Genomic DNA, 24,441 nt, shown 5'->3' with positions numbered 1-24,441 from the left:
ACCCCGTGGACTGCAGCACGCCAGGCTTCCCTGTCCTTCGCTACCTCCCGGAGTTCGCTCAGACTCATGTCCATTGAGTCGATGATGCCATCCCAACCATCTCACAGTTGGAAAGCATCACTTTCACTTTCCAGTGCGCTTATGTTCCCCTAAAGTCCCCTTCTCCTCCCAGCCCCTGAGGGTGAGGGCTTCTGGACTGTCTGAGATCTGTCAGGGCCGGGGGGTGGGGGGCGGTGGGCGTGCGGAGTGGGTAGCACAGCCCCTGAGCCCTCGCCGGGCCCCACCTGCCCACCCTCTGCCCCTCCTGGCGTTGGGATTATCACAGGGTGGTCCTGCTGGCTGCTCTGCCTTTCTTAGCATGATATGAACGCTTTATGGAGGCACGAGCTTTTTCTGTCTCCGGAGTTCCGGTATGGACCTGTGTCACCCTGCCTGGGTTCTGATCCGTCTCTACCACCTATAGCCCTGTGGCTTTCAGCGGTTCTATTTGGTTTACTTCCTACCTCAGTTTCTCCAGCTGTAAAATGGGGCTGTTAATAGCCCTCGTAGGATTCTTCGGCACAGTTTCACAGAGTAGGACATGGGGTCTGGACTGTAAGGACACTGAGATTCAGAAAGGCTCGGTGCCCTGCCCAGGTCCTCCCGGCTGGTGAGAGGGCATCCCCTGTGGCTGGGAGAGCCCATGGCCCTTTCCCCCTCGGTGCTCAGCTGAGTTCTGCTCGTAGCACGATCGCTGTGGCCGTTCTTCTGTCTCAGCAGTTGTTCCTCTAGCTGTGAATGGCGTTGGGGAGAAGGGACCCCGGCAGGCGGACACCCTCCACCTGCCTGTGCCGCCCCGCCCCTGCAGCGTGGAGCCCTGATCTTTGGGGAGGTCGCCCCAGGCTTTCTCCCCACTGGATCCACAGCATCCAGATATCCCAGGTGTCACGTGACTGCAGTCCCGCCACGCGATGAGTTCAGCCATCACTGGGGAGATGGCGAAGGCAGGATTTTGATCAGAAGACAGCCAGGCCTGTGGGCAGAATCGGGTTTTTGCAGGGACTGTTGATTTTTGAGGTGGCTTGTCGTTAAACCTCGCCTTCGGAGATAAAATAAGCTGGTTATAACCTGTTCTCTAAGAGACCAACACATTTTAACACAAATTAAATTAGTAAGGAAATGAGGACAAAGGGAGAATAAGGTAGCAAAGTAAAATGAAGGCCAGGAGTGTGATGTCGTCACTAAAGGCATAGCACAGGGGCGCATGCGGTGACTGGAAATAGACCACGGATCTGACCCTGAGGTTCTCACAGGCGAGAGCACAGAAGACAGTGCAGCCGGTTATCCAGTTGGTGGTGGCCATAATAGTAAACTCTTCTCGAACGTGAGATCCTTGTAATTGCTGCCTGTGATCAGCCTCCCCTGGGACCTCTGTCAGGTATTCACGGGAGTGTTTACAGGGCCACATCCTGGGGAACCATAACGTGAACTGAATGAACTTTCCAGAAGCCCGAGTTCTGACCGTGTTCCACCAGTTCTTGCCTAAGTGACCTCTGGGAATTACTTTAATTCCTTGTCTTTAGCTTCCAGGACTTAGAAAGGTCTATTCACTTCCTTTTCTCCCCCTACTTCCTGGGTCCCCATCCTCCCCAAGCTTCCTTTTTTTTTTTTTTAATGGAAAACATAATGGATAGATAATGAATGAAAAGCTATAGCCAAAATTGATTCACTTCTCCTGTTTCAAGGCCAGAACTTCCAGGTGAAAGAGTCAGTATTTGAAATTTCTGATCCGTGACGCCCACATGTACTTATTGGAAGTAGCATTGGCTTGTAAGAGAGCCTTTGGGTGGATACTTCTGATTCTTTCCTTTTTCTTGGATTTCCCAATATATTCTCAACTCGGCTGCCCCTGCCACCCCAACCCCATTTTACATGCAGTTCTAGAAATAGTAATGGCTACTACTGTGTATAGATTATTCACCAGCTATCAGGTCCTGTACATTTGTTCATACATTCTTGTATTAAGTCATCATTTGTTGTTCATTCGCTCAGTCATGTCTGACTTCTTGCGACTCCATAAATAGCAGCACACCAGGCTTCCCCGTCCTTCACTATCTCCTAGAGTTCACTCAAACTCATGTCCATCGAGTCAGTGATGCCATCCATCCATCTCGTCCTCTGTCGTCCCCTTCTCCTCCCACCTTCAATCTTTCCCATCATCAGGGTCTTTTCCAGTGAGTCTGCTCTTCGCATCATGCAGCCAAAGTATTGGAGCTTCAGCTTCAGCATCAGTCCTTCCAGTGGATATTCAGGATTGATTTCCTTTAGGATTTACTGGAGAGTCCCTTGGACAGCAAGAAGATCAAACCAGCCAATCCTAGTTAAATCATAACTGTCCTGTAAGATAGGGACTATCATTGTCCTGGGTTAACTGACGAGATCGAAGCACAGAGGTCTAGTGACTTGTCTAAGATCACAAGTCCAGTAACTTCAGAGCTGGGATCTGAATCCGTTCCTGACTCAGAGGCTCATACGAGTGTCCACTCTTCCAGAAGACTCCTAGAGCCCGTGTGCCAGGCCCTGCTGGGTGGCGCCTCCTCTCATTCCACACTCTTGGCCCACAGCTGCTGAGCCATACCAAGTGACCTCGAGTCTTGGCCACAGAGTTTGTTGTTGTTTGTTTATTTACTTTTGGCTATGCTGGGTCCTGGTCAGTACGTGAGCTTTATCCAGGTGCAGTGAGTGGGGGCAACTCGCTAGTTGTGGTGATGGCTTCTCTTGTCGCAGAGCACAGACTTTATGGCACACGGGCTTCAGTAGTTGTGGCTCAAAAGCTTAGTTGCCCAGAGGCATGTGGGATCTTCCCGGACCAGGGATGGAACCCATTGTGCCCTGCACTGACAGGCAGATTCTTAACCACTGGACCACCAGGGACGTCCTTGGCCACAGCTTCTTAAATTGCCTGCCCCGCGTCTGTCTGCCGCCCTCCCTTCCTGCACATCTGTGCGCGCACCACAGTCCTTCCCCAGATTGCACAGAAAGAGGGAGAAGGATTGAGCTGCTTCCATGCTCATGCTCCTCCTCCTCCCTCCAGCCTTGCTCTCCTATTTTTGGAAATTTTGCTAAGCCACATTTCTCTTCCCAGGCATGGCAGGTGGCCTTTGCCTGGCTCTGAGAAAGACAGGATTCCTGTCTGCCCAACCTCAGATGCCTTCCCCAGGCCCACCCTCAACCCCAAGGAGTGGGAGAAGCCAGGCTGGGGGCGGCTCTGTGGGCCGCGATTTCCTTCAGCAGCACCCTGAGGCAGCTCTGGGCGTTCACCGGGTCGGAGAGCAGGGCCACGGAGCCGGACAGGGCAGCGCCCCTGTCAGTGACGGGCTCACCTGCTGAGGAAGTAAATCATCACCATTTTCATTACATCGCATCAGAGAGCTTGGAACAGCGATCCCCCTTCGTGTCACGCCCCCATGGTCCAGACCCGTTCACCACACTCCGTGGTTTTTCTCCCGTGATGCGTATGCCGCCTAGTGGAGAGGTAGCTGTCATCCCTCTTTCGTACAGGAGGGAACTGAGACTCGGTAGGAAAAGCAGTGTCATCAGAACTCATGCCCGCTGGTCAGGCACATGCCTGGAATCCAGAGCCAGGCTTGTCTGGCTCTATAAGCTGCACCCTGACCGTCCTCCGTGATTAATGGCTATCGGCTCACCCGGGAGATGAAGGGACTGAGTCCGACTTTGCAGAGAACTTTTCTAAGGTGTCAGAGGAATTTACCACAAGTGGGAGGGGACAGGTGTTGCAGGGAGCAGGAACAGAGGGGACGAGGTTACAGAGGCGTAAAAACACGTGGCGTCTTGGGAAGTGGGCAGAGGAGAGGGTGAAGTGAGGACTCCGGCCGTTTGAGCTGCGGTGTCGGGCCACAGCCGCCGACGTGCTGGCTTGTCTGTGAGACAGCGGAGCGGGTGGCCCCGAGCGGAGCGGGGCCTTCTGCAGCCCAGGTGGTCTCGTGCTCATGCACAAAGGGTGAGAATCGCTGGCTTGGGGTGTTTTCTACCTGGAGCAGGAATGAGCAGATGCGGCAGCGTATTCCCCTCATCTAGAACTTTCTTTGACATTTTAATTGTTATGACCCATTTAAGTCTGAAAGTGTGAGATTTGAGCACCACTCTGAAAAGAAACGCCTGCCTTAAAAAAAGGAAGTCTCAACTCGGAGGATGCCTTGAGAGGCTGCCAAGGAAGACCTTCGGCGTTAAGCTGCAGAGTCGTGGAAATAGACTGATGGTTAGGAGTGTCTCATTAAACTAGATGTGTATTTGAAAGTCTGGCCCTATTCTTCATGCATCGATGTTCCTGGCATTACATTCCCGTCCAAGAGGTTCCATCTGAGCACTCGGGCAGCCTCTCCCTGTCCTGTAGGTTATGGGGCTGGGGTGGGAGCGGCACGGGTGGGGATTCATTGCAGACCCTGGAGGAGGGCTGCCTGGCTTCGCATCCCAGCTCTGACCCTTACCAGCTGCTTGACCCTGGCCTCTGCTTTACTTCTTTGTTTCTTATGTAAACGGGAAGGCAAATAGTGTGTCTGGGATTCCCCGCTGACTCAGCAGGTAAAGAATCCACCTGCAGTGCAGGAGACACGAGTTCAGTCCCTGGGAAGATCCCCTGGAGGAGGAAGTGGCAACCCTCTCCAGTATTCCTTCCAGAGAAATCCCATGGACAGAGGAGCCTGGTGGGCTCCAGTCCATGGGGTCGCAAAGAGTGGAGCATGACCGAGCACCCCCACACCATAATATGTATCTCACTGATGTAATGACTGCGAGGTACTTAGCATAGTACATCACTCGTAGTCAGGGCTGAATACACAGCAGTTGCTGTTATTAACGTTGCTCTCAGGGCATTTCCAAGGAATAATGAAACTCAAGTGCATTTGTGTGTGGGACCTCTGGCAGCCATGTGACCTGCAGCCGTTGGTCCATTTAATCCTGTCTCCCCCAGGTAACGACGTGGGTCCGTCATCGTCCAGTAAGACCGCAAACAAGTTCGAGGGCCTGTCCCAGCAGTCAAGGTGAGCCATCTCCACATGGGCTCCCCTGGGGGTTGCTTAGGGTCGCTGTGGACAGTTACACACAAGTGAGCTTTAGGGCCGTCTGCTCAAGGTGGGGCTTGCCAGCTGATGCTGACTGTGATGGGAACCTGAAAGCCTCCATCACTTTGCATGGCCCACCTTGGCACACAGTTCTCAGGGCCCGAACAGGGTCTGCAGACAGTGTTTCAGGGGAGCAGCGCCTCCCCGTCCAGATTCCAGGTGCAAATGGACCACACTTTCCTGAGGATTGCACAGTCTGCGCTGGAATGAGTTCTTATTTTCAGTTTTTAATGAAGTCATTTTGTTTTGTTACTTTCTCTTTTAGCTCCATTCTGCAGACCTGAGAGTAAAAAGATCTCCTCAAGGAGATCCAATTAGCCTAGAGATTTTCAAACATAAAAATAGAATTCTTTCCAAGTCTCCTGTTTCTAAGAGTTCCTTAAGCTAGGCTAATGGAGAGGCATCCCTTTCTCCTCTCCTCTCACCAAGATGAGATGCTTCGGAAGAGTTTCTATGGACAGTGTATACCCAGTCCCAGCACAGAGGCTTTTCCCCAGAGACTTGATCCCAGATAAGGACACAGGGAGCCACTTCCTGACCCAAAAGCTCAGGCAGGAGGAGTTAGCTGGTTCGTGGGGGGTGCCTTCCAAAGTTTTTCAAAGCTGAAAGCCGAAATCCTCATTTCTTCTAATGCCTCCGCCTTGTTTTCATCTTTACGAGCCCGTGAGGTAGCTCAGTCTGCTGCCCTCAGGTTTGTAGATGAGGACGCGGGGCCCTGGGACTCAATCCGGGGGGTTCTCAGGCACCTCAGTCAACACTCTGCCTGCCCCTCGCGCTCAGCGCCCTCCACACACACTGCCCGGGGGGCTCTCAACCCCAGGGCCGGTGGGGGTCTTCGAGGGGAGGGAGTCTGACGTGGGGGAAGTGCCCACTGATGGTTTTTACAGGGAATCAAGCCCTGACATGTACACACACGCTTACATACATGTGCACATAGCACCACCCGCAGCACACGAAGAAGCCCAGGTTCACCCCAGGGCTCCTGTGTGAGGCGCTTCTAAGTGTCCAGCTTGGCTTCCGTACCCAGGCCAGGAAGGCATCGCGTTCACGTCTGTGATGGGCAGATATGCGTCCCTGTGAAGATGCTGAGGCCAAAACACGCACCAGATGTGTTCAAGGCAAAACGCTTCTGGTTTAGGGGTGGCTTGATCTCACCAGTCTTAGCCTCGAGTAGCCCAGAGGCCTTAGAATTTTGAGGGAGCCAAGGAAAGAGCCCCGAAGACCAGGAGTGATTTGTGGGCCAGGATGAAAGACACATGCATTTCATCTTCTTTATTGGACTCTTTGTTTTCTTTTTGGTTGGTTTGGCTTTTCCTGTCCTTTTAAATGCAATTAAGAGAGAAGAGGGGTGGAGTCAGTTCTTAGGCCACCAGAGGACAGCAGAGGATAAATGAGGTAATAGAAGGGGCTCTTGGCAGATACAAGTCTGGCACTGAGATGCTGTGCTGTTTGGGTGCTCAGGGCCCCCGGGGTCCCCTGAACACAGTCACAGCCTCTTGTTAAAGGGAAAGAGCGGATTCCCACTGAGAGTTTTCGCCTGCAGTGCTGGCATCTTGGTGGTGGCAGGGGCTTGGGGAGTCCCTGATACCAGATGACATGGGGCAGCTTCTGTGCCTGGGGCCTGCTGCCCGGATCCTCTGCTCATTTACAAATTGTTCAAGAGGAGGAACAACTCAGGGAAAGCCTGAAGGCCTGAGACCCACGCCATTTGCTCTGGTGCAAGGAAAAAGTGAGGACTCCGGAGTCCAATGGAGCTGGGCCTGAATGTCCAGCTCCGTTGCTGGTCAGACCCGGAAGCTTCCACAGGTCACTGGAGGTGCACGGGCTCTGGTTTCCTCTGCTACAGGTGGGGGTGACAAGCGTAACATCGTGGGGTCACATGAGAAGAGCTGCCTCAGAGCAGCGCACTTGGCCCAGGACCTGCAGTGTGCCCAGCGCTTCCATCAGCGCTGTTCCTTCGGGGAAAGGTGTCAAAAAGAGGAGGGATTAGGCTTTTTCACTTAGAGGGTTGGTGGTGGTTTTGTTACTTTCCCTCTGGACTCCATTCTGCAGACTTGGGAATAAAAAGATAATCCTCAGGGAAAGGCAGGCAAACTTCAAATCCGGGCAAGTGGACTATAATCTTTTGTTAGGGAAATGTTGAAAGCATTTTTAGATAGATAATTCTGTGAATTTCTGTGATTTCCTTGAATGCTATTTCACTATTGATTTTATAGCCTTCTGAGATCATAAATGATTCTTATTTATTCTTTAGCACCGGTTCTGCAAAGACTGCCCTTGGCCCAAGAGTTCTTCCTAAACTACCTCAGAAAGGTAAGATTTCTCTTTTTCATGCTGTTTGTTGTCCGACTCTTTGCGACCGCAGAGACAGCAGCTCACCAGGCTTCCCTGTCCTTCACTAGATATCTACCGGAGTTTGCTCAAATTCTTGTCCATTTAGTCGGTGATGCTATCTAACCATCTCATCCTCTCTTTTATATTTACATGTAATTATACTGTCACTGTCGGAGAAGGCAATGGCACCCCACTCCAGTACTCTTGCCTGGAAAATCCCATGGATGGAGGAGCCTGGTAGGCTGCAGTCCATGGGGTCGCGAAGAGTTGGACCTGACCGAGCGACTTCACTTTCATTTTTCACTTTTATGCATTGGAGAAGGAAATGGCAACCCACTCCAGTGTTCTTGCCTGGAGAATCCCAGGGATGGGGTTGCACAGAGTCGGACACGACCGAAGTGACTTAGCAGCAGTATACTGTCACTGTATCCTCCAAGGGATCGGGGGTGTTTGTCTCTTTTGACCCCTGCTCTATCTCAAATGGCCTTGAGCAGCAGCTGACATGTAAGAGATAAGTAATTAATATTTGTTCAGTGAAGAAAAATACTTTAAGCTCAAGTTTTGTAATTAACAAATACCAAACTTTTCCTGAAAAACCAATGCTTTTTCAGAAGATCCCTCATTAGTATCCCCAGGTACCATTTCTTCTCTTGGGAACAAAATCAGAGAGACCTCAGAACTGGTCCTGGCTCTCCTGCTTACTAGCTGTGAGGCCTGGGCAGGGGACTCAGAAGCTTCACTGAGCCTGAGATTCCTCACCTGTCAACGGGGCCGGGACACCTACTCCACCAGGTTTTATGAGGACGGGGTGAGATCATACTTCAGAAAGGCTGGATTTTGCGGATCAGCACCCCCACGTAGTCATTTAGCATGTTCCTCTGTCCTCTAATATCTCCTGTCAGTTGAAAGCTGGATCAAGAGACCCGACCAGATGCTGCTAGCTCAGGCTCTGGCAAACCCTCCCAGGCGGCCGTGCGCTCTTCTGTCGAGAGGGCCAAGCCACCCGACTGCCGGCTCCTGGTCCTCCACACCGAGCTCCATTCGTGTGTCTCTGTTAAAACCCCTCCACCAGGCCGTCGGCGGTGATCAAGCTCGGCCTGTCTGCAGCCTCTGGCCCAGCTGGTTACCGTCTCTGCACTTGGCCCGTGGACACCATCCTGTTCTTACGGCACTGACAGCCCCTCCCCTCGTGTGCAGGCCCCTTGTGTTCTCAGCCTCCAGAGACTGGCTCAGGCACGGTCACTTCTCTTCTGAATCTGCCCTCCTTCCCTGGGGTACCCACCTCGGCGCCTCCATATCATATACCCAGCCAAGTGTCCCTCCGACATCTAAGCTCCCACACACCTGCCACTGGAGTGTCTCTGCTCAGACGTCTGACAGCTTCTCAACCTAAGATTTTGAAGACCCTTCACACACTGTCACACACACACACACACACACACACACACACACACACACACACACACACACACACACACACACACACACACACACACACACACCCTCACACACACACCCTCACACACACCCCCTCACACCCTCACACCCTCCAGCCAAACCACACACCTGCCACTGGAGTGTCTCTGCTCAGACGTTGAACGCTTCTCAACTAAGATTTTGAAGACCTTCAGTGTCATCTCACACACACAACAACACACACACAACAGCACACAACACACACACACCAACACACACACACACCACCGCTCACACACACCCCTCACCCTCACACCCTCCAGCCAAACCTACTCCTCGCACACACACTCTCACACACACACACACACACTCACACCCTCACACCCTCACACCCTCCAGCCAAACCTACTCCTCGCACAGCGTCCCTGTCTGTTACAGCGATATCGTCCAGGTACCCACAGACACACACACACACAGAGACACACACACACACAGAGACACACACACACACACACACCCCCTCCAGTCAAACCTGTTCCTCGCCCAGCGTCCCTGTCTGTTACAGCGATATCGTCCAGGTTCACATAGACACACACACACACATACCCTCCAGCCAAACCTGTTCCTCGCCCAGCGTCCCTGTCTGTTACAGCGATATCGTCCAGGTTCACAGAGACACACACACACACATACCCTCCAGCCAAACCTGTTCCTCGCCCAGCGTCCCTGTCTGTTACAGCGATATCGTCCAGGTACACACAGACACACACACACACCCTCCAGCCAAACCTGTTCCTCGCCCAGCGTCTGTTACAGGCGATATTGTCCAGGTCCAAGTGATTGGATCTTAAACCTAGGAGAGAAGCCCAGCTCCTTCCTCCCATGCCGCTCCTCCATCCACACACACTGTTGGTTCCCCGTTGGTTGTATCCTCCCGGGTCTCCCCTCTCACCGTGGTCTCCCGGACCGTCCTCTCCTGTCTGGACTCTGCAGCCTCCTCCCTGGTCTTCCTGCGTCCACCCTGGCCCTGCAGTCTTCCCCAGCAGAAGAGCCAGGGTGCTCCGTGTTGCATCAGTGGCTCCTGCCCCTCCCATCCAGCGCGTCCATCTCACCCAGGAAGCAGGCAGAGTCCCGGTGTGTTTCTAAGCCTCCTCAGCCTGAGGCACAGGGTGTCTGTGACACTGAGAGGGACAGGCCGCAGCGCCTTCTCCTGCCCACCCATCCTTATCCCCGGCGCCCGCTGGCGCTTCCGCATGGACCGTCCTGACCACACCGCACTCTTTTTCCCTCCCAAACATGACTGACTTTTTAAATCCTTTGAAAGTGTTAGTTGCTCAGTCATGTCCAACTCTTTGCAACCCCATGGACTGTAGCCCTCTAGGATCCTCTGTCCATGGGACTCTCCAGGCAAAAATTCTGGAGTGGGTTGCCATTCCTTTCTCCAGGGGATCTGCCCAACCCAGGGATCAAACCTGGGTCTCCTGCTTTGCAGGTGGATTCTTTACGGTCTGAGCCACCAGGGAATCCTTTGGGCTCCTTGTAAAGGGCTTAGTGAAAGCCTTCTCAGCTGGGGATGGACCGCTGCATGGAGCCATTTGTTTAAAGAGTTTTAAAAGGCAGTCGTATAGAAACTTCAGGGGGCTCTCCAATATGAACAGAGTCATGGTAGTGTTGGGCTGTGATGCAGGCCTTGGTCCCTTACATTCTTCCCTAGTTGTCATCACAGTGAAAGTCCAGCCCTGCATCCTGGGTTTTTCCACTTAGGATTCTGCCATCGAGCAGCTGCCATCCTCTGCTTGGCGCCCCCTTTTGTTGGAAACATGAGCTGAGAGCATGTGGGCTCTTTCTTCATCTTCCTCCTCCTTCTCAGTTATGTCCTTAGAGCCTGTTCTCAGAAACAGAACCATCACAGTCCAGGAGAGTGTTTCAGCACCTGAGCTCTCTGTCACGCTGCTGTTCAAAGGGCCGAATCTGTTTGTTTCCAGCCAACCTTGCCGGCATGAACCAGCTGCACCATAACCCCCCGGGTCTCTTTCTTATTTTTCGACCGTGCCATGCAGCATGCAGGATTCTAGTTCCCCGACCAGGGATCAAACCCACATCCCCTGCAGTGGAAGTGTGGTGTCTTAACCACTGGACCACCAAGGAAGCTCCAGGGATGGGGTAGAATTCTCACTCCTCTCTCGTTCTTGATGTCCTCACTCGAGCAGCGTGGTCTGTGTTGTCCAGCTTGGGGGGAAATTTGCTTCTCTGCCCATCAGAGTTAAGAATGTAGCTTAGCATACTAACGCATATATATGGAATTTTAAAAGATGGTAACGATAACCCTATATGCAAAACAGAAAAAAAGACACAGATGGACAGAACAGACTTTTGGACTCTGTGGGAGAAGGCGAGGGTGGGATGTTCAGAGAGAACAACATTGAAACAGGTATACTATCAAGGGTGAAACAGACCACCAGCCCAGGTTGGATGCATGAGACGGGTGTTCAGGGCTGGTGCATTGGGAAGACCCAGAGGGATGGGATGGAGAGGGAGGCGGGAGGGGGGATCGGGATGGGGAACACATGTAAATCCATGGCTGATTCATGTCAATGTATGGCAATAACCACTACAATATTGTAATTAGCCTCCAACGAATAAAAATAAATGGGAAAAAAAAAGAATGTAGCTTAGGCACTTCGCTAGTAGTCCAGTAGCTAAGGCTTCGCATTCCTAATGTGGAGGGTCCAAGTTCGATCCTTGGATCAGGGAAAATCTCAAATGCCACAACTAAGGTCAAATGATGAAACTTAAGACCTGGCACAGACAAATAAATAAATAAATACTTTTTTAAAAAAAGAATGAAGTTCACAAAGGACTTTGAATTAGAGAGGGGAAAACACAAAATCATCTTGGAAATAAAATAGTCAGAGGAGAGACTTCTTTAGAGGGGAGAGTGTCTCTTTTCATATTTCTTCGTAGTATAAAATTAACCTATATTCGTTGTAGATACTAAAAATGCAAAGAAGTGTAAAGAAAATACAAACCGCCCAAAGTCTCGCCACCCAGGATAAAGCAACTTAGTCAGCCCTTTCAGTCTTTTTCCTACGATTTTTTTATGTCACTGTTTAAGCTGGTTTTTGTCATACAGTGAATCAAGAGCCCTTTCCATGAGATTAATTATACTCTTACTGGCTGCACAGTACTCCGTTAGCTGATAGCTGGCGGTGTTAAGTAGTCTGTCCTCTTCCACGTCCACCCAGTTCACAGTTTTCTTTCACTATAAACAGCGTCATGCTGAACACCCTGGCACAGGCACGTGCCCTGGCTTTGATCCCTTTTTTGGATAAATTCCTAGAACCGGAGTTGCCTGTTTGGGTGGCCCAGCACTTCCTCATAGTTTCTGTTCCCCCATAAGTGTGGCTCAGGGCTAGGCTTTTCAGCCCCTCTGCCTCGGGGGATTCCCCCAGCTGTTCCCCCATCACCCCCTGACTCAGACTTTTGTTTACCCCAGTCTGGTCTTGACTTCCAAGAGAGGAATCCGATGGGCCTGCTGTCACTTTCTGAACTGTGCCACGTCGGCTGAAGCTCACCAGCCAGCCCGGGAGCAGGGTGCCCTTGAATTTGAGTTCCTTAGGAAGGGACGTGGCTGGGCAGGCCCCGAGCAGGAACAGCTGCAGTGTAGCTCGTGACAGTTTGCAATACTGGGATTTGTCTTTTCTTTTAAAAAAAATTTTTTTAGGAGTCTCTCTCCGAGTGTTGTGTCTTTAGAATACAGTTCTTAGTTTGGCTACTTCAGTGTGCTTCAGTCAGCTGTGTCCCCACTGAGCACATACAATGCGCTTGGTGAATCTAGGCCTCAAGGAACTTTGTCTCAGCAACAGTGATAATACACCATAATATTCTGATATTGTACCTAGAGTCTACCTCGTCCTGTTGGCATGTTCGTCATGTCAGCTCGTGTTTTAGAGATGAGGAGGGTGAGGGGGTTTGTAACCTGCTCAGGGTCACACAACTAGGAACTGAGGGGTGGAGCCCAACTTGGAGACATGTCCTAAGTTCCACTGGTTAGAGCTGTGCGAAGGTTCAGACCACAGAATCTCCAAGCGATGGAGTCCTACACAGCCGTTAAAGAGGAGGAGGAGGAACTGACTTATCGATAGAAATTTCTCCCAAGCATTTTAAATGGGAAAAAACCAAAGTTGTAGACATATGTTGTGTGTGTGTATGAGTGAGTGAGTGTGAGTCGTTCAGTCATATCCGACTCTGCGACCCCATGGACTAGAGCAAGCGAGAATACTTGAGTGGGTTGCCATTTCCTTCTCCAATGTATGTATTGTAGTCCCATGTTAACAGAAATTCTCCCGAATGTATTATATGGGAAACAAAGTTGCAGGCAGTGTATGTGTTGTAGTCCCATTTAATGTATTTGTTGTAGTCCCAGGTTTTTAAAGATAATTCATATATACATGCATGGGCACCACTAAAAAGGAACAGAGTTGACCTCAAAGGGGTGGTAGGTGGGAGTGGTGAGAGGAGAAACTTTCTCCCTCTTACACAGTATGTATATCATATAAAACGTGAGAAGTTGGAACGATACCACTATAGAACGGAATAGGATGCAGCATTAAAAGTATATGCTTAGTACTAATGAACAGTTTTTATTACCATGGTGAATACTCTTGCTAAAACAGTATATAGATAAGAGCAGATAGATGTTTTATCTATGAAAAATACATAGAAAAGTCCAGAAGGAAATTACACCAAAGTATTTCAAATGGCTACATTTACTCAGTAGACTTATGGAAAACTTCTTTTAACTCCACACCTTTCAGTTTTCTATAATCTGTATTATGTGTATGAAAAAGGGAGAGTATCCATGGCTGATTCTTGTCAATGTATGACACGACCCACTTCAGTATTGTAAGGTAATCAGCCTCCAACTAATAAAAATAAATGAAAAAAATAAAAAAATAAAAAAAAAATTTTTAAATCATCCTAAAAAATAAATAAATAAATAAATTTAAAAAAAAGAAAAAGTGAGAGTGTTAGTCACTCAATCATGTCTTAACTCTTTGCGACCCTGTGGACTGTAGCCCACCAGGATCCTCCGTCCATGGAATTTTCGAGGCAACAATACTGGAGTGAGTTGCCATTCCCTTCTGCAGAGGATCTATCATGTGTATAGTTGTGTTTTTTTGTTTTTGTTTTTTTTTACTTCTGGGTTCGTTTGGATGTCCTGTTCTTATATAACTGAGGCATAAGATCGTCCATTGTAAGGTGGATGCCTCCAGGCTTCCAACTTTCACCTTTTTTTAAAAGCAGGCAAAAAAAAAGCAGGCCAATTCATGTGGGGTCTGGGCCTGCGACTGCCTGGGGGCTCGCTCAGGGTGGGTTCTGCTCCTGACCCCTCTCTGTGGTCGCCTCCCGCAGTGGCACTAAGGAAAACAGATACCAGCCATCATCTCTCCCTTGACAAAGCCAGCATCCCGCCTGAGATCTTCCAGAAGTCGTCCCAGTTGGCAGAGTTACCACAGAAGCCGCCACCCGGGGACCTGCCCCCGAAGCCCACGGAACTGGCTCCCAAACCCCCCATTGGAGACTTGCCACCTAAGCCAGGCGAGCTGCCCCCCAAGCCGCAGCTGGGCGACCTGCCCCCCAAGCCCCAGCTTGCAGACTTGCCCCCCAAGCCCCAGGTGAAGGACCTGCCTCCCAAGCCACAACTGGGGGAGCTGCTGGCGAAACCCCAGACGGGAGACGCGTCGCCCAAGGCCCAGCCACCGCCGGAGCTCGCCCCCAAGTCACACCCGGCGGACCTGTCCCCGAACGTCCCCAAGCAGGTGTCTGAGGACACCAATGACCTCACGCCCACCCTGCCAGAGACGCCTGTGCCGCTGCCCAGGAAGATCAACACGGTGAGTGGTGCTCGTAAACCCAGGCACGTGCCCACCCAGCCGGCCTGGGGTCGGGTGTCGTGGGCGGCACAGGGCCCCGGGGGTTGAGACCGGGCTGTGGACCCAGCAGACAGGCGTCAGGACCTGCCTGCCCTGTGACCACGGGGCCGTGACCGGCTCCTCGCCTGCCCTGAACCTCGGTCTCCTTCATGGAAAGGGGCTAGAACGCTGCCTGGGTTCATGGGCAATGAAATGCAGGGAAGTACAAGCAGCGCCCAGCACGTGGTCGCTCTTGTCTGTGATCCTGGAACCAGGAGACTTTCCTTTCCCAGGGTCCAGGGAAGCGGTCTCAGACCTCAGCTTCTCTCTGCACCTTCCTGGAGGAGTTGGGCTCATGGCCCAAAGAGACGTGTACCAACCAACGTAGCTTGGTTTGAAGTCGCCCAGCCCTTCATTTTCACAACATGCCTTCTATTCTATATGTCCTCTTTACTTTAAACACGCCTTTCCCTCCCCACCCCCCCCAAAAATATTTTTTTGGAAAAATGAAGCCCTGGAAGATGCGCATGTGTTGTCTGTCCTGCCCACGCCACACCCCCACAGGGATGGGAGCACCCCGGTTTAAGGAACACAGTTAGCGGGGGGACCAAAAGCCTTGCTCACATCTTCCCGTGATAAAGCAGCATTGTGATAAAAGTGTGTCCCTTCAATACTAAAGGAAAGGTGAGAATAGTGAAACCGACCCTCTCCCGCGTGGGAGCTCACAAGCATGTTCAGCGGCTGCGGCTTGCCCTTCAGCAGGCTCTTGAGAAGCCTGAGCACCACCCGTGGCCTTGATGTACACAGTTCCAGCCTGGGCTACTGCACTCTTCACTGTTTTATTATCTCATTTAACCCTCCCTGTTATGAATGGTCACACACAGGTCTTCCAGTTTGCTCGCAGAGTCAGAGCTGAAAAGACTTAAGATCTCGACTGGCCATAGCCCTCGGCTTCTCAGACCCCACCAGCTCTGGCTTAGCCCGGGGAGGGGAATTGTAGAAGCAAGTGGGTCATCAGAGAGAGTGAGGGAGAAACCATCAAACCAAGAAGAAAAGCACTTGACCCCAAGCTTTGAGCATGACGGCTTGCTTTTTTTTATTCCTAATTATTTAATAAGCCAGGCGCCAGAAACATCCTTTGGAAGGTCAGTTCTCTATTTCCATCTCCCTGTTTGCAGAGAACTGGAAATCTAACAACTAAAAGCTTGAATCAACATGGGTCAGAAACTAAAAGGTTTAGGGGAACTGCCTGGAGGCCCCCGCCCCCGCCCCGGGCTCCCCTGCTCTGTTTAAGCAGTGTATGCTGACACGGCGCTTTGCATGAGGGGCTGAGAAATGTGTCTATGCTGCATGTGTTTGGTCTGCTTTACATCATGTTTCCCCAAACCATTTTTAGATTCTGCTGTCATCCGTGCAGGCTGCCGTGGGGCGGGGCGGGGCCGGGCACTTCGCTTGTTTCTGGTGAAGCTGGATTTTGATCCCTTACCCGTGATGTTTGCTCTCAGATGGAAGTCATCAGTGGTTACCCGCCCCTCCCCACTCTCACTGGGCTCCCCTGCTGCCCTGGGCGGAGGGGGGCCCTCCTGTCTGGAGAGCACCCAGGGCTGGGGGTGCTCCCCACTTTCATCAGGGAGAAACTGAGGCTCGGCGAGGTGAAGCCACTCGCCCAGGGTCAGCCTGTCCTCCTTTCCCTTCAGTCTGTCCTGTGAGCTAAAACCCCGCTGCTTTCTTGAAGGGGAAGAGCAAGGTGAGGCGCGTGAAGACCATCTACGACTGCCAGGCGGACAACGATGATGAGCTGACCTTCACGGAGGGCGAGGTGATCGTGGTCACCGGGGAGGAGGACCAGGAGTGGTGGGTATGTACCAGCCACTTGGCGCTGTCCGTGGTCAGCCCGCACACGCGCCAGGAGGACAGTGCCTGGCCTGCCTCCTAGCCGGGAGCTTTGAAACCGGCTCGGGAAGGTACCCTTGTCACATGGCAGCCTGTGGGCCACAGGTACTTTCTGGCTTTTCAGATGCAAAACTGAAGCTCATTCAACACTGGCCCAGCCAGCTCTGCTCAGGCCTTGCCCTTCAACACCACCACACACACACACATGTACACACGTGTGTGCACACACATACATGCATGCACACACATCCCCACCACACATCCTCAGGTTCCATCTTCATCCAGCCTGCAGTTCTCTGTCAGGAGGATCCCTGCCTCACATGACTTCAGGGGGGGATTCGAGGAGACCATCTGTGACAGCTCCTTTTCCACTAAAAACCTGCTGCCCAGGTGTCAGGAAGGAGAGGCAGTCCTGTCCTCCCACCGCGGCCTGGGAGCTGCCCGGGTCCTGGGTGGCTGCAGGGGACCTGACATGTCCACGGCTGTCCAGGCTGTCAGGGGAGGAAGCCTCTGGCGGCCCCTGCCAGACAGAGGGGCAGCAGGCGGACACCTCCGAGTCAATCACTCCCCACCCCCGGCATGGAAGTTCGGCTTCCTTGGCAGCTAGAGCCCCATCCTGCCCAGAGGGCCCGGCCCTGTGTGCCGAGAAAGGGACCTGTGTTCACCACTGAGCCCAGAGCCTGCTAATGCCCAGAAACACACACACACGGGCACACTTGTGGCCCTTCGCCTTTCCTCCCCCGGGCCCAGACCGTGACTCCAGACTCACGGTCACAGCTGTCGGGACGCTTCTTGGGCCACAGCAGTGGTTCAGCCCGGGGCAGTCTCGCCCTCCAGGCACGTATGGCAACATCTGGAAACATTCTGATGGTCAGGGCCTGGCCGGGGCGGGTGCTACTGGCCTCCGGGGTGGGGGAGCCAAGGCCTCTGCTGAGCGTCCTGTGACGCGTGGAGGAGCCTCCACCACAAAGAACTCCCTGCCCCAGATGTCAGGAGCACTGCGGTTGACAAACCAGAGGCCCCCTTCCTCTCTCTGTCTGTCGTGAAGTCTGGCGGGTTAGATCCCTTGACAAGGAGATAGGCGCTGAAATCCTGGCGTGATTCACCCTGAGGCCTGGGGTGCAGCGTGTCCCTTCTGTGAGCCTCGGTTTCCCCCTCTGAAAAGGGAGGCACGGGTCACCCTCCCTCACAGGAACGTCTGAGGACTCACGTGCATGATGCCAACTGAGACCCAGTGACATGGGTCATCCTGGCCTTGCTGTTCACCCCTCTGTCAGATGGAAACCGGTGCACAGAGGCCCGGTGAGCAAAGGAGGCCACCCATCTTTCTCCGGGATGGCCATCCGAAGCCAGCGTGCATGTCACTGGTCTTCTTCCTGATAGGGTTCTCTTCGATGCAGTTAATTCTCATGTAATTCAGACTATTGGGAGCCTTGGCAGGTCACAGTGGCTGACGAGTTTAGGCAGGAGACAAGAAAACAGCTGTAAAATTTGCCCTCATCGCTCTCAGACCTTCACAGCATCCTCTCCGCCGCCGCAACCAGAAAGCAAGTTCTTGGTGCCTAGCAGCCCTTCTTCTGTATAGAATCGTTGGTGTAGCTTCTCCACAGGCCTGAGAAGCAGGGGTTTTTCAGCCCAGTTTTACAGACAGGAGGCTTAGCACTCTTTGAGAGGTCGCCCAGCAGGAGAGGCGGCCGAGCGGTCTGGTTGAGCGCATGGTTGAGGCCGCAGCCCCGGTGAGACCATGGCAGGCCCGACCGCCACTTGGGGCCCCTGTCCCTTCGTGTAGAAAGTGAGGGCCCCAGGACCATCCGCCTCCCGGGGCTGCCTGCCGGCAAAGCAACCCCCGTGAAAGCGGTTCCACCGTATGTGGCACCTACATCATGTCTCCCCAGGGCCTGCATCCCGCCTGCTTCAGCATCAGCCCCCAGGGCACTCGGACCCACTGGCCGCCTCCCGCCTGACGCCTCTCCTTTCTCCCCGCAGATTGGGCACATCGAGGGGCAGCCCGAGAGGAAGGGCGTCTTCCCAGTGTCCTTTGTCCACATCCTGTCCGACTAGCAAAAAAGCAGAGCCTTCAGACTGTCCGCACCCATCATGCTAGGCCGCTGCCTCCCCGGGACCCCGTGCACACCGTGTAAATAGCTGCTGTTACCGAGTGGAAGCTCCCGGAGAGGCCGCCTCAGGAGGGGAACGGAGCGCGTGTTGTAAATACCCTGTGGTCTCTGCCTTCGCCAGTATTAGGGTAGCCTTGGGACCCGGTGCGCCTTACTGGTTTGCCAAAGCCATCCTTGGCATCTAGCAGTTACATCTCTCTCTACGCTGTTTTCCAAGCAAACAAACAAGCAGGAATATAGGAACTGCTGGCTTTGCAAATAGAAATGGTCTCCAGCAACCGTTGAAGGGCATAGAATTGCCTCTCTGTTCCTAACCTGACAGTATTCTCCATTGTGTTACTGAAAAATGCAACATTAGCGAAGAGGTGGGTACTGTCTTCCAGGTGAATCTTTCCACTCCGTGACAGACCAGCCTGTTGTTATCTGTGTACACAGTTTACAGCTACAAGAACCAACTTCGGTATTTATTACAGAAAAGTGCTCAGTTCAGTGTAAGCGTTATTCCTTCAGCAAAATATCCACTGACCCAGAACGTTGGTGGCATTTTGCAGTGCCCACAGCCTCACGCAGGTTTAGACACGTGGGTTTATGCTGTCTTAAGAAGATGAGTGCCCGCCCCTGATATTACCTCATTATGCAAAAATAACATATCCTTCATGACTATTTTCACAGAAGTTTAAGACACATCTGATGAAGTTCAACTTTCAGGAACCAAGGACTGCCAGAAAATATTAGCCTCTACATTATGCATGCATTTAGAAGCTTACCTGAAATCTGCCTTTTATAAAGGAATAGTATGGATAAGTTGAACTGTACGTTTTTTTTTTTAAACTTGATTGCCATTAAAGCAGAAATTATAAGGTTGCAACAAATATTTGTTTCCAGTCATTTGGCTTCCTCAAGAGTATGAATGCACATATCACACTATGAATTAGCATCCTTCAACTATGTTAACACCCCTAACGTGTCCGTTTTAAATTCTTTTCTTAGTTTTCGTTCTGGATAAATTTAAACTTTCAAAAGAGTGTTCAAGAAGATGACGAATTCAGAAATCAGTTCTGCCCACCGTTTTTCCCTGCCTGCCCCCCTGTAGAATCCAGGTGCTGAAACCAGCCTTCTTTTTTTATTTTTCCTCCCCCATTTTCTTTACTAAACCCCAGTCGTAGATAAGTTTCCCAGCTCTGTTGAACAGACACGTCATCTTCAGGTCAACTCATAACCAAGTTTCTGAACACTGCTATGAATCGCACTGTGAAATATGCTTTTCTGCCAGGGGTCCCTGCCCCTCCTGGTTTTTTTCCTCATCCCAGCCGCGTTCATCAGACCATTAAGACCATCCTGAGCTTTTCAGTCTTCTCTATCAGCCTGAATCTGGGGGAAGAACACAACAGCTCCACTCCCCAGTCAGCGGGACTGCTCTCGGATTCCGAGCCCCGTGTGTCATCCTGGCAGTGCGCTTGCTTAAACTGCTACGTTGGCAGCAGCACAGGAAACTAATATTTTTAAGCAGATCATCCTGGCAACGGGTGAGAAATGTTCATTTCACAGAAGCACAACTCCCAACCAAACCCTTAGGGAAAGCCCTCTTTAATCAAGTCGCAGTGCTCCGCGAGTGTTAATTTAGCTCTGCTTACGTGATCACTATGAAAACTTTGAATAGCCACCTAACCAATAAACCTTGCATGACAAACCTGCAGCGTCTCTCACCAGCTGTTATCGGAAGGTGATTTTAAGCAATTGCTTCCTCAGCATCGCGGCACGCGTGAGCTCCACACAGATACAAGGAACCAGCCGATGTGCTGGTGTGCGTGGCCGACAGTGTTGGCAGCCTCAGTTTAGCCACCGGGTGTCAGGACAGGAAGTCACCCCCCCCCCAAGTTATTTAATGTCCCAGTTCATTCACTTACACGTAAGTTGCATTCAAGCACTGTTGATTTTTGTGGCCTACGGTGTTTTCAACTGATCTCAAACTGGCTTTTTAAAAACACGAAAGCACGCTGTCTAAAATTACATGGAGTTAATTCCTTTTCTTTTTTCCTCTTTTAGAGCAACTTTTACACAGATGCTTTTTTAAAAAAAAAAAAACACTTGTTTTTGGGTTTTTTTTCCTGGTTTTGTTTTTGTTTTCCATCAGGAACCTGAGTTTTCTCTAACCCAGCTTACTGTGGGACATAGGAAAAATAGATATAAATAAGTATCTTTGGCGACCTTGGTTGAGTTTGAATCTGGTATTGTTCTTAAACTCATTGAGCCGCTATCTGCAATTTTGTACATGATAGAGAGTATTTTGAAGGTATGGAACCTTATGGGAAAAATAGCTAATTCTTCTTTGCCCCCCCACAGTGGGGAAAGTTATGTTCTGCAAATAGTGTGTGTCTTATTTTACTGTTGAACAGCAATTGCTATTTATTTTTTTATTGCCTAGAACTTCAACATGTTGTATAGGGATCCCACAGCGCCACAAGTTAAATTCCGAATTCCCATCTGGATGTTATGCTCAGACATCAGTATACTCGTCATTCCACATGTATTTAATGTGACCGTTTTTCAGTACTGTATGTGTTCATTTCTACTTTTTTTAATATTTAAAATTGCTTTTAAATAAACATATTCTCAGTTGATCCCAAACATCTGACATCAGGCCGTTTTGTGAGTTGTCCACGACTCTTCTGATGGGAGGAAATCAGAACTTGACTTGGCTGTGCTTTGGGGGCTGGGGGGCGGCGGGTGGGTACAGATAACACAAGTCACGCAACTTCTACATTCAGAGTCACTTCAGATAAATAATGTGCATCACTTTTGTCGGCTTAACAAACCATGGACCTTTAGCATTTCAGTTCTTTCTCCTCCTCGACCCCGCTACGCCCAACCCACCCCCACCTATAGGCACCCAGCCTGCACATCTTGGAACATCATGAATGTTACATTTTTTTAATCATAACTTTAAAAAAAGACATCTTTCTGTACTTATTTGGCTGCGCTAGGCCTTAGTTGCAGCACGTGGGATCTGTGATCTTCGTTGTGGCAGGCAGGATCTGTAGCTGACTTGCGGGGTCCAGTTCACTGACCAAGGCTCAAACTTGAGCCCTCTGCATTTGGAGTGCAGAGTCAGCTCTGGACCACCAGGGAAGTTCCCAAGGTTACGTGTGAATACACTGGGAGCTCTGGGGCCCTACCCAGCCCGAGTGCTGTGTGTGCACTTCTGTTACGCATCTGGCAGCGCTGCTACTGCCGTGCTGTGAGCAGACCCAGGTCTAAGCAGTGAACCTCTGTCATCTCGTCTCGCCCTCAAGAAGCCAGGGGAAGCTGCGACCCTCCCCTCTTCACAGCGCCCACCAGGAGGCTCAGGGAGATGCAGGCCCCTGCAGCAGCCGTCACGGTTACTCACCGACCACTTCAGGGTCCGGGTGAGTGGTCCTGGCTCCAGGGCCGTCCTCAGGGTTCCCACCAGGTGGGAGATGGTCTCCATCACAAAATTCTAGCCAGAGAAATGCTGCAGTGGAAAGCTGACCACGACCATGGCGTTGGTCCCAGCAGCTGTTTTGTTTCCTTTCATGAAAGTTGGTAGCTGTCAATGCCTGTTCACTCACCTCGACAAGATAAACCCTACAAGGCAAGCTGTTGGGGAATATGGGGTCCGCCATGGAGGCCAGAGACTTTCCATCAGGATGGATCTGGGAGAGGCTTGCATGGTTATCTGGCTATTTCAGGCCAAGGGGCAGCCAACTTTCCATCTAATAACCAACTTTCCATCTAATTCCATTTGAATTGGAAATTTCAAATGCCATTGGTTATGCACTGTTTTAAACCTGGAGCAGCCTCTGAGGTCATCGGACTGGCCCCCAGTGAAGGCAACCTGTCCAGTGTTCTGCGAGCCTCTGGTGGCCCAGAGAGCCTGGAAACAGGCGAGCTCCATGAGCTCTCTCTCTCGGGTCCTTCCGGCACCGGTGGATGGAACGTTGTTCCCTGTCCGTGGAGCCTGCCCTCTGCGAGGCAGAAATCCTCCTGTCCGTGTTCAGATGAGGAAATCCGCTCGTAGGCTGCAGTGACTTGCCGAAGGTCACAGTACGTCATGGCAGCAGTGTGAGCCCGAGGCTTCCTGGCTTCAGCCCCGGCAACCACCCCCCGCTCCCCAGCCCTGCTGATTTCTCCTCTCCCCTGACCCTGTGCCCTCCGCTGTATTTTTTGAGTCTTCCTCCTCCCAGAATGTGGCTTTATGTGTGGCAGGGGTGGGGTGGGAGGGATGTTAATTACTGGGTTATTCGACCTATTCTCCTTTGCCTCCCAGATGCTCTCATCCATCCCAAATGGAAATCTTTGATTTCCCTGAATCCGCAGCATGTGGGGTCGTTTAAAGCCAGTGGGTTTCCTGGAGGAAGGAAGTCTGTGCCCATCCTAGGGGCCTGCGACGATTGCAGGGGGCGGGCGTGGGGGTGGGGGGCAGCAGAGGAGGCCAAAAACGGGCAAAGGCTGGTGGGACGGTGTGTTGTGAACCTGCAGCAGCTCAAACAGACCAGCGTGGAAGGCACAGGCAGGGACGCTCCATCCCAGCAGTCGTGCCCCTCTGCTTCCCGGGAGGCCCCTCCGCATGCTAACTGCTAAACCGGCATCGCGGCCACGACGCTGGGTCCAGTACCTTATCAGTACAACCATGCTCGTCCCAGCCCCACTGAAGAGAAACTATTCTCCCTGTTTTACAGTTTAGGAAGACGGATGCTCAGAGGTGAAGATGTAACTTGACAAAAATCGGTTTGCTTGAGAGGGGGGCAGGGGCCAGATCTAAACGCAGAGGTCCGGGCCCGGGTAGCTCCCGGCCATGACCTTGTGCTTTCTCCGCTGCTTCTGTCCCCTGGCTGCCTTTGCCGAAGAGAGACTGGGTTGGAGCCCGCCCACCCAGCCTTGCAGGACAGGTCAGCCACAGGGAAGTGTAAACCAGGAAGCTCAGCGAAGTTTGCAGCTCAGAGAGGTGACGGCCTTGGAGGAGGGGCCCTGGGGTTGGGGGGATGTGTCTTACTCCTTGGACAGCTGCTCTGCAGAAGTCGGGCTGGCACGCGGCGTGTTGGTGCCTGCAGCGTGTGACCGAGAAGAAAGCGGTGGGTATGCAAGTGTGTCTTGTCTGAACACAGCGGCCCCGTGTGCAAGCCCCAAAACACTTAAGCTCCTGGAAACAGGAATTAGGGCTCCGATAAACACAGCTGTTTTGCAAAACTCTTACTACACGGCAAACCCTAGTCAGAGACTCGGAAGGCCAAAACGATGACCTTCTGCAAAACCGCCAGGGAAGAAGCCTGCTCAGCTTCACGCTTCTTCAGACAAGATTTGAACTTTCGCTTTATAGGTCCAAGCCAATTTGAGGAAATGGCAAACATGTCATCTGCACACAGGCCTGAGAATCCAGCAAGCCCAGGTTTTGAGATCTGGGCCAGCATCACTTGGACCCTCAGCATTTAAATCAGACTCCTGGCCTCTCTCCCTGGAGATGGGGCATCTCTGGAGGGGGCCCAGGAATCAGCATTTAACCACCATCCTCAGGTGGTCCCCATGTACCGCTAGGGGGTATAGAGCCCTCTCAAACTCCCAGCGAGGACTTTGAACCTCTTCTTCCTCAGAGGTAAGTGAGAAACCACACACATCTACTCAGTGTTG

At 51.8% G+C, this 24,441-nt stretch overlaps 1 protein-coding gene and 1 long non-coding RNA gene across 3 annotated transcripts in view; one reads left to right on the top strand and one right to left on the bottom strand.

Annotated features, from left to right (window-relative positions):
• Positions 1 to 21,423, top strand: part of ASAP1 (ArfGAP with SH3 domain, ankyrin repeat and PH domain 1) — a 327,644-nt gene extending 306,221 nt beyond the window's left edge. For both annotated transcript variants that reach the window (XM_043483127.1, XM_043483126.1), the window contains 5 exons: positions 4,970 to 5,039; positions 7,375 to 7,433; positions 14,286 to 14,767; positions 16,521 to 16,643; positions 18,665 to 21,423. In XM_043483127.1, the coding sequence (XP_043339062.1) occupies positions 4,970 to 5,039; positions 7,375 to 7,433; positions 14,286 to 14,767; positions 16,521 to 16,643; positions 18,665 to 18,739 (809 nt within the window). In that variant the 3' untranslated portion in view covers positions 18,740 to 21,423. The remainder of the gene's footprint in view (positions 1 to 4,969; positions 5,040 to 7,374; positions 7,434 to 14,285; positions 14,768 to 16,520; positions 16,644 to 18,664) is intronic.
• LOC122450835 lies at positions 9,324 to 16,884 on the bottom strand. The gene is made up of 3 exons (XR_006272240.1): positions 16,871 to 16,884; positions 9,490 to 9,647; positions 9,324 to 9,402 (listed from the first exon to the last, which is right to left on the bottom strand). It is a non-coding gene; the product is annotated as an uncharacterized LOC122450835 (long non-coding RNA).
• Positions 21,424 to 24,441: the final 3,018 nt, after the last annotated feature.

The sequence above is a fragment of the Cervus canadensis genome, chromosome 12 (genome assembly GCF_019320065.1).
Source record: "Cervus canadensis isolate Bull #8, Minnesota chromosome 12, ASM1932006v1, whole genome shotgun sequence".
Taxonomy (NCBI): Eukaryota; Metazoa; Chordata; class Mammalia; order Artiodactyla; family Cervidae; genus Cervus; species Cervus canadensis.
Note: the sequence above shows the minus strand (reverse complement) of the source record. Positions and strands in the feature narration are given on the sequence as shown.